Below are 13447 nucleotides of genomic sequence, written 5' to 3' on the forward strand. Positions count from 1 at the left end.
TGGGGCACACGAGTGTTAAGAGGGAATCAATTCATGAAAACTCAGCCATGAAATGGAAAGTCAAAATGAAATAAGCATGAGTGTAGCTATGTTGGTCTATTAATATTCAAATATTAATACCTCCTTTTCTCTGAGAGACATTGCTCAATATTTACTGACAAGAAAAAAAGATAGTTGGAGGAGAGAAATGTATTCAAGAAAAGTGTTTAAACAGGGTTTGAATGTGTGGTTTGCTTAACTCTGTGTAATTGTCAGTCAATTAGATTTCCCATCCAAGTGTATCTACCAGTTTAGGCTCTCTTGGAAAAAATTTCCAAAATGCATTACAACTTTTCATAGGGGTGACACACAGTCCTATTTTCCTAAGACTCTGACTATTTGAATACAATAGTATTTGATTCTGTTAGTAGAGAATAAACTTGAAAAGAAAAATATCTTATTTTGTTTATGCATAAGCCTATTAAAAAAACGTTTCTAGGGACTCTCCTGTTTATTCGCTAGAATGTAATCTATCTTTGAAGTGGTATATTAGTTTTAAAAAAATCATTCCCAAGCTGAATAATTAGACAAAAGCTATTCTTAGAGGACATTCCCATCTAAAGCTACGCACATGATGCTTTGATTCAAGTAATATTCTTATAAAACTTTGTTATTGTTTGAGGTCTACATTCAGAGTGGCAACTTTTGTTTTTGATGCTATTCTTATAAAACTTTGTTATCATTTGAGATCTACATTCAGAGTGGCAACTTTTGTTTTTGATGATTATTCCATCCTGAAACAATTTACCCTCTGCCCAATTAAACCAGAATGAGGAGCACATTTGTATCTGATGAAGGTTAAACTTCTCCATCTTGGGCTTCAAAAGGGAAGACCTTTAGTGATGACATTCATTTTGTCTGTGAAAAAGGGCTCAAAAGAAAACAGAATCAATTCCCTTAAGTTTTTCTGGAAGAGGAAGGTTGCTTTCGTTGCTTTGATCTTAGCATGTTGTGCATTTTTTATTGGCTGTCGAATATAAAAAGCCATTGCCTCATCTGGTTTTTTGCTGTATTCTCATATTGTAAATCACATAATGCCTTCCAATCTAAAGTAAAACATTCTGGTCCAAAATGCCATTTCAGAATTGATTTATCATTACAGTTGATGGAAACATTTCCAGGGGTGTAAGAAAACTACCCAATGTTTGATTCATATGCCACAGACGGCTAAAAATATCTCCATGCGCTTTAGACAACAGATTCCAGGATGGAGACATACACTCATGCTATTTTTGATCGTTTTTCCTACCCTTGAAAGAGGCAATTGTAGCTTATGTAGCAGCTGGCTGGGTTATTGCTTCTATAATATAATCCATAATGCAAAAGCAGCTCTTTTCCAAACATTCTAGAGTAACTGTCTCTGTTAGGTAATTTTCCTATAACTTTTGCCAATTGGTTTCATACTATTTGGTAAAAATCTTCATTCAATCAAGACAACTGCACTTAGTTAAATTTTTTTTCATACAGAGAATTATAGGAAAGTTACAGCTAGCTGATTTGAGGCCATTGGCATAAAGTCAATACAGAGTTTTAGAAAAAGAAAGCAAACTACAAAAATGGAGTTGTATAATTAAACATCAAATAGTCCAAGTAATAAAAGTCATAGATTAACTGTCTCTCGGTTCTAGTCAGATCCTTTAAATACTGTCCCACCACCTGAGCGTTGGTTCTTTTATCAGAAGAGTGCCTGTCTTTTAAGTTGGGAAATTTCAGTTCTTTTGGAGCTCCAATCAGCTGTAAAAAGTAATTGGCGTCTTCTTCCAAAGTTTCAAATTTTCCTACAAAATCGTAGTGGATCAAACAGGGATAGCAGAGTTTGCTGACCTTTTCCCAGTGAATGTCCATTCCTACTGGACGGTGAGAGTCCAGCAAATAATGGATGAATTCTTTGAATTTGACTCCAGATCCATTATTTAATGCTTCTTCACAGGCATTCGGCCGATATTTCTTTATAATCGCCTTTCCAAATACTGGATGGTAATAACTATTGGGGTGTTCAAATTTGTCCCTAAATGCCGACACTAATCTTTCCATGGGATCACGAACAAACACAGCTTTGGTGTAGGTGTTTAAACGACTATAAATCCCTTTTAAGTCAAAGCTGTCTAGCTTTTTCAAGTGCTTCCCGTAGTGAACAGCATCATGGGAGATGTTGTATGCAGAGGGGGCCAAGCCGTTGAGCACCATCAGAATTCTCTTCCAGTTGGAGCAGCCAGCCTTGGGTACTTCACAATATAAGATCTTGTGCTTATCTTCTACATAGATCCTGGAGACCATGTGAAAAACGTGGGATTGAGGACGACTCACCCCACCATATTTCTTGCAAAATTCCTGAAGGAAAGACCTACGTTTTTCTTGAGTTGCATCAATTCTCTTCCATTTGCTGTCTGTGACTAAGCTTTTATTTAAAGGGCGAATGTCTACTGACCAATTTGTTTTGCTGTTCCTGAAAAGGATCTTCGTCCCTTGCTGTTTTTCAATCAACTGAATTGTTGGGGACCCTGGGTTCCTGCCCAAAGCTGGAGCCTCTCCTTGGGAGTGGTTGGTCTCCGTGAAGACCCTAGTAGGCCTCTTGGAGTTGAGTAGATTTTCTGGTTTATCCTTGGAATCCTTGAGCATGTGGGACTTGGGGTTCTGTTAAAATAGAGAATGAGAAATGTTGAAAGAACATTCACAAATATGGGTATATTGATAAGGAGCTTAACATAATTGTTTTAAAATGCTATCCAGGGGGTCACATTTCATGTAAGCTGGCAGAACAGTTTAGCAAAGCATGCAGAATATATGGTTCATAAGCTTCTTCATAGAAAATGTAACAGGGAAAAATGGTATCCAGGCATCGCTTTGAACCAAAGCTTCACATTGTACAGTATATGTATTTGGGTTATTATTATGTCATTCATTGAATGTTCATGTGGTGTATTACTTTAATAGATTTTCTCATGCAAAATTGTCTGTATATTATTGGGATAAAACTACTAGTTGATTTTTAGAATTTATTTATTTGGCTGTGTCAGGTTTTAGCTGCAGCATGTAGGACCTTTGTTCCATCATGCAGGCTCAGTAGTTGCAGCATGGACTTAGTTTCCCTGTGGCATGTGAGATCTTAGTTTCCTGACTGGGGACTGAACCTGCATCCTCTGCATTGCACAGTGAATGCTTAACCACTGGATCACCAGGGAAGTCCTCAAACTACTGGTTTTGATTTGAATGTATGGTCACAGTATGTTTGTTATTATTTTTGTACCATCTTTGCATCTGTGGCTGTCAGTTATATAATCTTGTGCATGCGCATGTCTTAAGTCACTTCTGTTGTGTCCAACTCTTTGTGAACCTAAGGACTGTAGCCCACCAGGCTCCTCTGTCCATGGGATTCTTCAGGCTAGAATACTGGAGTGGGTTGCCATTTACTCCTCCAGGGGATCTTCCTGACTGAGGGATCAAACCTGCATCTCTTTGTGTCTCCTGCATTGCAGACGGATTCTTTACTGCTGAGCCCACCAGAGAAACCCTCATGCAATCTTACAAAATGCAAAAAAAGTATACACAAGATAGAAAGGAAAAAGCCCTGAATTTTCTATTTTAACTTTGCCTGTAATGCAATAAAATATAACTCCATCATTCTGTAGGTCAATGATTCTTGAACTATTGAAGGGTGTGCGAGCTTCAAGCATTGACTAAGTACATCTGAATGTAGATACAAAATGTAGCTGTATTTGGATTGAGATTTTTATTTTTTGGGGGGGGATTCTATAATGTGCAGAATATAGCAAGGCCAATGATAAAAGTCTAAATGGCCACTTCAGTTTTCCAGGCACTTGCAAAAACTGATATATAATCTTTCCCTCTTGGAAAATGTTTTTATTTTTCTAAAATTCATTTATCACAATAATTCCATAGTATCATACAGTTCCATTCATGTATGAGACCTTCCCTCTTTCCTAAGTGAAGAAAGACTAGGGAATCCAGAAATGTCTACTTGATGTCCTGCAATACAAAACTGTATCAAACGTAGGATGAGAATTTAGTTCTCTTGGTGGGATGGTTCGGCCCACTTACCGTCTGTTCTTCCTCTGAATATATCCTTCCTACAACTCTCAGAAGTTACTTGACAAAGGAAGTCATGGGAGACAGGGATTACAAGGTGGCTTCCTCTGATAGGGACACAAATTTTAAGAACCTTGACTTTTACCCTGGGTAAGCTGCAGAGGCTTTGGAGAGTTCTGAGCAAAGAAGTAACATGATCTCACCTGGACTAGAAAAGGATGGCTGAGGAGACTGAACTGAAGCTATACACGTGGGGTTGTCAGCAGGGTATTAGAAAGATCAATGAAAAAAATGATGTGTTGGGGGACTAAAGCATGGGACTACCAGCCTAGGGGGAGGAGGGAGTGTCGGGGAAAGTTTCCTAGCAGATTTATGTATATATACCTAGAGGGAGATAGCTACTGATATAGATGGATTTACCATTTCGTTCTCAGGGTCGAGAATAGTCTATAGTCTCTAGTAATTATTTGTTACATGGAGGAAGGAATGTATGACTTGGCAGATTAGGTCTTCAAGGATGATTAGGGATTTTCTAGCAAACTGAGCAAAAGAGCAGAGGAATGAAGCACTGTGTATGGGAGCCACCTCCAGGTATCACAGTCTTTCCACTGGCTGAGCTTCAAGGAGAGATGCTTCTTTCTGGTGGAAGAAGGTTGAGTAAGCCCTGACCACCATACACCAACTTGTGGACCCCATAAAACAGTTGTCAAGATCCACCACACCACTGAGTCAACTATTTGGGCTTTAAACTCTAAAAGCATTTGTCTGCTATCTTCTCAGAGACTTCCAAGGTGACCTGAAAGCTCTGAGTCCCTCTCTACCCTGATCAACAACTTGTAGTCCACAAAGTTTTCACTATAATATAAACATTGACTTGAGGTTTTGAAATGGAGCACGACCCCATGGTCCTTGCCTCCCATGTCCTCTGCTGGCCGTTTGTCTGTGGAAAAAATTTTTGCCAACAAGTAAGTTTAATCAGGGAAGTAAGAACATGAAGAAGGAAAGGAAAACAGTCAAAAGTGACCAAGTAATAATAGTTTAGTCAGTAAGCAAAGCCAAGGACTTTTAGATCCTCCTCAAGGGCCACCCAGGTGGCCTGGGTCGACTCCTGGTATGGGAACTAGAAGTATCGTTTGGGCTTCCCTGATAGCTCAGTTGGTAAAGAATCCTTCTGCAACACAGGAGACCCTGGTTCGATTCCTGGGTCAGGAAACTCTGCTGGAGAATGGATAGGCTACCCACTCCAGTATTCTTGGGCTTCCCTTGTGGCTCAGCTGGTAAAGAATCCGCCTGCAATGAGGGAGACCTCGGTTTGATCCCTGGGTTGGGAAGATGCCCTGGAGAAGGGAAAGGCTACCCACTCCAGTATTCTGGCCTGGAGAATTCCATGGGGTTGCAAAGAGTTGGACATGACTGAGCGACTTTCACTTTCAAGGGCTACAGATAATATTCTGAGCCATAACCTGTGAGCTGTCTTGTAGATACTGAAACCCCCAGCAGCTGGGAGAAGTCAGCCACATGAGGACCAGACGGCAGCCATGACGTAAGCTGCCACAATTCTGAGAACTGGCCTCAAGGAACTGGAAACAAACAGACCCTGGAACTGAAGATTAACTGTACCTAAAACAAGATGATGCTAGTCAGACCATTGATGACCAATTTCAAGATGACTGTCAAAGCTGACTATGCTGTTTCTGCATATATTCACCCCCATCTATAAAAGTTCTTGCCACCTGATTGTCTTGGAGAGGGGCGGTCAACCTTTGGACAGACACGTGCCCACCCCCCAGTCCCTGTTCCTAGCATCCAAAATAAAGCAAACTTTCCTTTCCATCAGCCTGGCCTCTTTAATGGCATTTGAGTATCGAGCAGTCAGTCCCCACTTTTGGTAACAGTCTGAAAGATCACAGTCATTCACGGAGGCACGGGAAGTACTGAGCATAGCCCTGAGATCAAACTGCCACTACACTTTGCTGCTACTGCTTCAACTCCAATGATAAGCAATAATTGCTCTTATAATTGTTTTAATAGTCATCATTGTTGTAATAGTATTTCATCCCAGTGACCTAGTGAATTTCAAGGCTCCCCAGTTGTCCATTATTATTCAGGCTGTAATCTGTGTGTCTACAGATGGCCCAATTAATTCTCTCCCTGCCCCATTAACAAAAACAAAAATGAAATCAGCCCTCTGATCGCCCTCTGGACCTTCTGCTTGTGGTCATCAGATTTCCCTTTATTCTCCAGGGACTTCTGGAATGTTTGCTTCCCATGACTTTCTCTGATGACTCTTGCACTTTTTCAAGTAGATGAAACTTCATTTCTTTATGCCACTTGTCCCTCAGGCCAGAAGATGGGGAGCTGTTTGCTTGTCTTTCCCTGCAACTTCCAGGACACTTGCCCTCCTGCTTCTGGGAAGCACCTGGGTCCTGCCCCACCCGCTTTTCCTCTCCCCATCTGGTCATCTGCTTTCCCCACTGACCTTTCCACTTTGTGCACTGAAGACTTCAGCTCCAGGCTCAGACTCTGCTTCTTCATCCCACTCTGTTATCATGTGTGGTGACTCCGACACCCAGTAAACTCTCTGCTCCTTGACCACCTCGCCTTTCACAGAAGCGTCTCCATTTTACATGGACCTTGCTATTGCCAGAGTCTGCACCACCTCCATCACATCTCTGACCCCTGGCATCTAACCACCCAGTTAGTTCATCAGGGCTTCCTGTTCTGCAAATCTATGACCACTTGTCACTATCTTATTCAAGCTCTTAGCAGCCAGCATGCCTGGTGACTCTCAGAAGTCACCTCTGTAGGGAGGTGTTCCTTGTACACCTTGTTTAATTTATGTTCCCCTCTGAAATTTTCTCCCACTGAACCCTGCTTATTTTTCTCATACTACTTATCACGATATGAAATGATTTTACTTACTCCTATGCTATTTCTACCTCATCCACCTCTCTTGCCCTAGAATATGACTGCAGAGGTCTCATCTTTTCTTGTTCTTTGTTGGATCACTGGTATCTAGCATGTTACCTGATGCATAGAAGATGACCAATAAATAATTGTTGAATGAGTAAATGTGATTATAATTTAACAGTGGTATGACCTTGTTGAAGAAAACCAGAGCTAATCAGAAGATCAAGGTTAACTTAGATAAATAATTGACTGATTCTTGTTAAGGGGCCGAAAATCTGTATTCAAACAAATCTTTGGCAGAAGAGAAAACAAATAAAAGAGGCACAAGGAGAGCTGCTTGTGCTAAAGTAGGTGTGGAGGTGGGACCCTTACCGGCCTGCCAGATCAGATTGGTTCAAAGTCACTCAGTACTGCCTGGGAACTCCTGGCGGCTGGCCAGCCATCTGGACTCCCAGGCCTCACTGTGATGCCCTGAAACAGAATCTGGTGGGGTGGGGGGGCTCTTGACTCTAATTTACTCTACATACAGGTGTGCTTTCCTGCTAAGTCGCTTCAGTTATTTCCAACTCTGTGTGACTCTATGGATCGTAGCCTGCCAGTCTCCTATCTCCATGGGATTCTCCAGGCAAGCATACTAGAGTGGGTTGCCATGCCCTCCTCCAGGGGATCTTTCCAACCTAGGAGTCGAACCCTTGTCTCTTACAGTCTTCTGCCAATGCAGAAGGCTACTGGTTCTTTACCAGTAGTGCCCCCTGAGAAGCCCAACACAAGCAATAATGGCAAATGGGGTCCACTGAACTGGAGCATAGCAGTGGAAGGTGAGAAAAAAAAAAAGAGTTCATCTCATACCATTTAGGAGAGAGACCCCCAAATATGCTGGAGGCGAATATTTCAGTAAGCAGAGGTCAATGCTCTACTGTAGGCAGGGTGTCATGTCGGCCCTAACACGGACCAGTTGAAATACCCTTCACAGATATCCACTTCCCTTTGCTGCAGGTCCGTATTTCTCCAGACACTTTCCAATCACCAGTATGGCTGGGGAGATCACTGCACAAGGGAAAATTTCACTGCTCATATTGACTTCAGTCTCCTACTGGTTTCAGTTCAGTTCAGTCGCTCAGTCGTGTCCGACTCTTTGCGACCCCATGAATCGCAGCACGCCAGGCCTCCCTGTCCATCACCAACTCCCAGAGTTGACTCAAACTAACATCCATCGAGTCGCTGATGCCATCCAGCCATCTCATCCTCTGTCGTCCTCTTTTCCTCCTGCCCCCAATCCCTCCCAGCATCAGAGTTTTTTTCTAATGAGTCAACTCTTCTCATGAGGTGGCCAAAGTACTGGAGTTTCAGCTTTAGCATCATTCCTTCCAAAGAACACCCAGGACTGATCTCCTTTAGAATGGACTGGTTGGATCTCCTTACAGTCCAAGGGACTCTCAAGTTTACTGAGTATCAATCTGTTTCCTTACCTCTGATCAAATCAAGGTAGGAACAAAGGCTTCACTCTAGGCACCCCATGAGGCTTCTGGGTGAATGGACATGAGACCCTCTCCCAGCAATGCCTCATTTCACCATCACTCACCTTTATAAAAACAACTAGGATCTTGTGACATCCCTTCTCTCCCCACCCACCCCTGCCCTGCCTCACTCTACTTCCCTTTAAATCACAACAAAGACTGAGGGGTTTGGACTACTAATAGAAAGGTTAATAGTGGTGTATATATATATGTTTTTTTTTTTGACCATGCTGGGTCTTCATTGTGGTTTGCAGGCTTAGTTTCCATGCAGCAATTGGAATTCTAATTGCCCAACCGGAGACTGAACCCGAGTACCCTGCACTGGAAGGTGGATTCTTAACCACTGGACCATGAGGAAGTCCAAGGTTAATGGAATTTTAAACTGGAGGCTGAAACCAATGAGTTTCATTCATGATGGTGATAATAACGGCAGTAACAGTAATAATAAGAGTAAACTTACATTCCCACTTTCCTTCAGGGCACTTGGTTCAGACTGTCCCTAAAGCAAATGCGTATGAAGTCAGACTTATCCTGTTCCTCCCCAAATTAGCTCCTCCTGCACTATCTTCTATTTCTGAAATGGTTCTAGTACATTCTGGTCCCCACTGACAGAACCTGAGAGATGCTTTGACAATCAGAAAGTAAACTGGTTAATTTATATCTCATAAAGTCTTTCCAAAAAACCTTTTCTTTTGTACTTTTTATTTCTTAATTGGAGATATTCTTTAGTAGCCTCCTAATTGGTCTTTCTGAAAATTACTGCCAAATTCGTCTTCTTAAAATATTTTATTTTTCATCCCTTAAAATCTGGAACTGGTTCAACTACAGATATGGGGTAGGAAATGGCAACCCACTCTAGTATCCTTGTTTGGGAAATCTCATGGACAGAGGAGCCTGATGGGCTACAGTCCATGGGGTTGCAAAAGAATCATACATGACTGAGGGACTGGGCACACGACAACATATAAACAAAAGTCTTATTTCCTTAGTTGGCGTTGGCAGCCTGTCACCACTGGACCTCTGCTCACTTTGTGGTCTGCTCCTTTCCTGATGCATTCTGTCCTTTACTTGCTTCCATCAGTCTCTCAGCATCCCCTAGCTATGCTCTCCCCCTTTGTTGGGACTTTCTGAATCTCCTAAGCTGAAAGTCCCACTTCCCTCATGAAAACCACCCAGGTCTCTAGAGAGGGATTCCACTCTCTTTGAAACAACTTCAGCACTTAGTCTGTACCACCTGTAAGGAAAATAACTTTATTCCAGCATACACTGAGATTTGATTTTCTCACTGGAGAAAGTCTTTTCAGACACAGCTAAATTGTAAACTCTGGCAAAAAGCTAGGGTTTTCCAAGTGTGCCTTTAAAGAGTGGATATTACTGCAAAATCAGCTGAAAGACATGTAACCACAGATGTAAAAAAGAGTATTAAAAGAAGTGGAACAAAAATTGTGGAATATACATGAACTCTGCAGTAAATGTGAAAGCCTCACTCTTCTTAATTTTTAAGGTCTACTGTACCTCTGTGAAGTCTTCTCTGATCTCCAACATTTACATTAATTGCTCTTCCTTTTTCCCCCTCAAAGTCACGGAACCCCTACTATACATCAGGCACTGTGCTAGATGACAGTGATGCGGTGGTGGAGAAGACGGATGTGGTCCTCGACCCCGTGGAGCTGATATCCTCATAGGAAAGAAAAATCAAATCATTACACACTTAATTAATATATTGCCACAGTGGCAAAGGCTCCAGCAGGAATCTGTTGGAGGCTGGGAGAGCAGAAATGTGAGTACAGGGTATAAGACAAGTCTGCTCAGTCTGCGTGTCGGGTCCTCTGTTTAGCACTTTTTGTTTTACTCTAGTTGGTTGTTACAGTTGGTTATTTAGGTGACTTCAGTTCAGTTCAGTTCAGTCGCTCAGTTGTGTCTGACTCTTTGCGACCCCATGAATCGCAGCATGCCAGGCCTCCCTGTCCATCACCATCTCCCGGAGTTCACTCAGACTCACATCCATCGAGTCTGTGATGCCATCCAGCCATCTCATCCTCCATCGTCCCCTTCTCCTCCTGCCCCCAATCTCTCCCAGCATCAGAGTCTTTTCCAATGAGTCAACTCTTCGCATGAGGTGGCCAAAGTACTGGAGCTTCAGCTTTAGCATCATTCCTTCCAAAGAAATCTCAGGGTTGATCTCCTTCAGAATGGACTGGTTGGATCTCCTTGCAGTCCAAGGGACCCTCAAGAGTCTTCTCCAACACCACAGTTCAAAAGCATCAATTCTTCGGCACTCAGCCTTCTTCACAGTCCAACTCTCACAGCCATACATGACCACAGGAAAAACCATAGCCTTGACTAGATGGACCTTAGTCGGCAAAGTAATGTCTCTGCTTTTGAATATACTATCTAGGTTGGTCATAACTTTTCTTCCAAGGAGTAAGCGTCTTTTAATTTCATGGCTGCAGTCACCATCTGCAGTGATTTTGGAGCCCCCCAAAATAAAGTCTGACACTGCCTCTACTGTTTCCCCATCTATTTCCCATAAAGTGATGGGACCAGATGCTATGATCTTCGTTTTCTGAATGTTGAGCTTTAAGCCAACTTTTTCACTCTCCTCTTTCACTTTCATCAAGAGGCTTTTTAGCTCCTCTTCACTTTCTGCCATAAGGGTGGTGTCATCTGCATATCTGAGGTTATTGATATTTCTCCTGGCAATCTTGATTCCAGCTTGTGTTTCTTCCAGTCCAGCATTTCTCATGATGTACTCTGCATATAAGTTAAATAAGCAGGGTGACAATATACAGCCTTGAAGTACTCCTTTTCCTATTTGGAACCTGTCTGTGGTTCCATGTCCAGTTCTAACTGTTGCTTCCTGACCTGCATATAGATTTCTCAAGAGGCAGGTTAGGTGGTCTGGTATTCCCATCTCTTTCAGAATTTTCCACAGTTTATTGTGATCCACACAGACAAAGGCTTTGGCATAGTCAATAAAGCAGAAATAGATGTTTTTCTGGAACTCTCTTGCTTTTTCCATGATCCAGTTGATGTTGGCAATTTGATCTCTGGTTCCTCTGCCTTTTCTAAAACCAGCTTGAACATCAGGGAGTTCACGGTTCACATATTATTGAAGTCTGGCTTGGAGAATTTTGAGCATTACTTTACTAGCATGTGAGATGAGTGCAATTGTGCGGTAGTTTGAGCATTCTTTGGCATTGTCTTTCTTTGGAATTGGAATGAAAACTGACCTTTTCCAGTCCTGTGGCCACTGCTGAGTTTTCCAAACTTGCTGGCATATTGAGTGCAGCACTTTCACAGCATCATCTTTCAGGATTTGAAACAGCTCAACTGGAATTCCATCACCTCCACTAGCTTTGGTCGTAGTGATGCTTTCTAAGGCCCACTTGACTTCACATTCCAAGATGTCTGGCTCTAGATTAGTGATCACATCATCATGATTATCTGGGTCGTGAAGATCTTTTTTGTACAGTTCTTCCGTGTATTCTTGCCACCTCTTCTTCTTGCCATATCTTCTGCTTCTGTTAGGTCCAGACCATTTCTGTCCTTTATTGAGCCCATCTTTGCATGAAATTTTCCCTTGGTATCTCTAATTTTCTTGAAGAGATCTCTAGTCTTTCCCATTCTGTTGTTTTCCTCTATTTCTTTGCATTGATCGCTGAAGAAGGCTTTATCTCTTTTTGCTATTCTCTGGAACTCTGCATTCAGCTGCTGATATCTTTCCTTTTCTCCTTTGCTTTTCGCCTCTCTTCTTTTCACAGCTATTTTTAAGGCCTCCCCAGACAGCCATTTTGCTTTTTTGCATTTCTTTCCGTGGGGATGGTCTTGATCCCTGTCTCATGTACAGTGTCACGAACCTCATTCCATAGTTCATCAGGCACTCTATCTATCAGATCTAGACCCTTAAATCTATTTCTCACTTCCACTGTATAATCATAAGGGATTTGATTTAGGTCATACCTGAATGGTCTAGCAGTTTTCCCTACTTTCTTCAATTTAAGTCTGAATTTGGTAATAAAGAGTTCATGATCTGAGCCACAGTCAGCTCCTTGTCTTGTTTTTGTTGACTGTATAGAGCTTCTCCATCTTTGGCTGCAAAGAATATAATCAATCTGATTTCGGTGTTGACCATCTGGTGATGTCCATGGGTAGAGTCTTCTCTTGTGTTGTTGGAAGAGGGTGTTTGCTATGACCAGTGCATTTTCTTGGCAAAACTCTATTAGTCTTTGCCCTGCTTCATTCTGCATTCCAAGGCCAAATTTGCCTGTTACTCCAGGTGTTTCTTGACTTCCTACTTTTGCATTCCAGTCCCCTATAATGAAAAGGACATCTTTTTTGGGTGTTAGTTCTAAAAGATCTTGTAGGTCTTCATAAAACCGTTCAACTTCAGTTTCTTCAGTGTTACTGGTTGGGGCATAGACTTGGATAACTGTGATATTGAATGGTTTGCCTTGGAGACGAACAGAGATCATTCTGTCGTTTTTGAGATTGCATCCAAGTACTGCATTTCGGACTCTTTTGTTGACCATGATGGCTACTCGAGCGCGGCTGAGAGGATCTACCCCACGACTGAGGTCAGGGGCAGTGGCCTAGAGTGCTGGGCTGCGATGGCACAGGGATGGCTGAGAGGAGCTGCCCTGTGTCCGAGGTCAGTGGTGGCGGCTGGGAGGTGACACCCCGCGTCCGAGATCAGGGCGGCCAGGAGAAGCCACCTCACGCCGGAGGCCGGGGCGGTGACCTTGAGGAGCCACCCTGAGCCCGAGGCCAGGGGCAGCAGCTTGGAGGAGCCACCCATGCCCGGGCCAGGGCCGGCGGCCGGGAGGAGCAACCTGAGGAGTGGTGGCTGCGCAGGCACAGGAGGGCCTAGAGGAGCTATCCCACGTTGAAGGTCAGGAACGGCAGTGGTAAGGAGATACTCATCGTCCAAGGTA

The 13447-nt window shown here is 42.8% G+C and overlaps 1 protein-coding gene across 1 annotated transcript in view; it reads right to left on the reverse strand.

Moving 5' to 3' along the window:
- Positions 1-1451: 1451 nt before the first annotated feature.
- Positions 1452-13447, reverse strand: part of CHST9 (carbohydrate sulfotransferase 9) — a 121645-nt gene continuing 109649 nt past the window's right edge. Inside the window, exon 3 of the mRNA XM_040264778.1 lies at positions 1452-2673. Within this exon, the coding sequence (XP_040120712.1) occupies positions 1588-2673 (1086 nt within the window). The 3' untranslated portion in view covers positions 1452-1587. The remainder of the gene's footprint in view (positions 2674-13447) is intronic.

The sequence above is a fragment of the Oryx dammah genome, unplaced genomic scaffold (assembly GCF_014754425.2).
Source record: "Oryx dammah isolate SB20612 unplaced genomic scaffold, SCBI_Odam_1.1 HiC_scaffold_22, whole genome shotgun sequence".
Lineage (NCBI taxonomy): Eukaryota > Metazoa > Chordata > Mammalia > Artiodactyla > Bovidae > Oryx > Oryx dammah.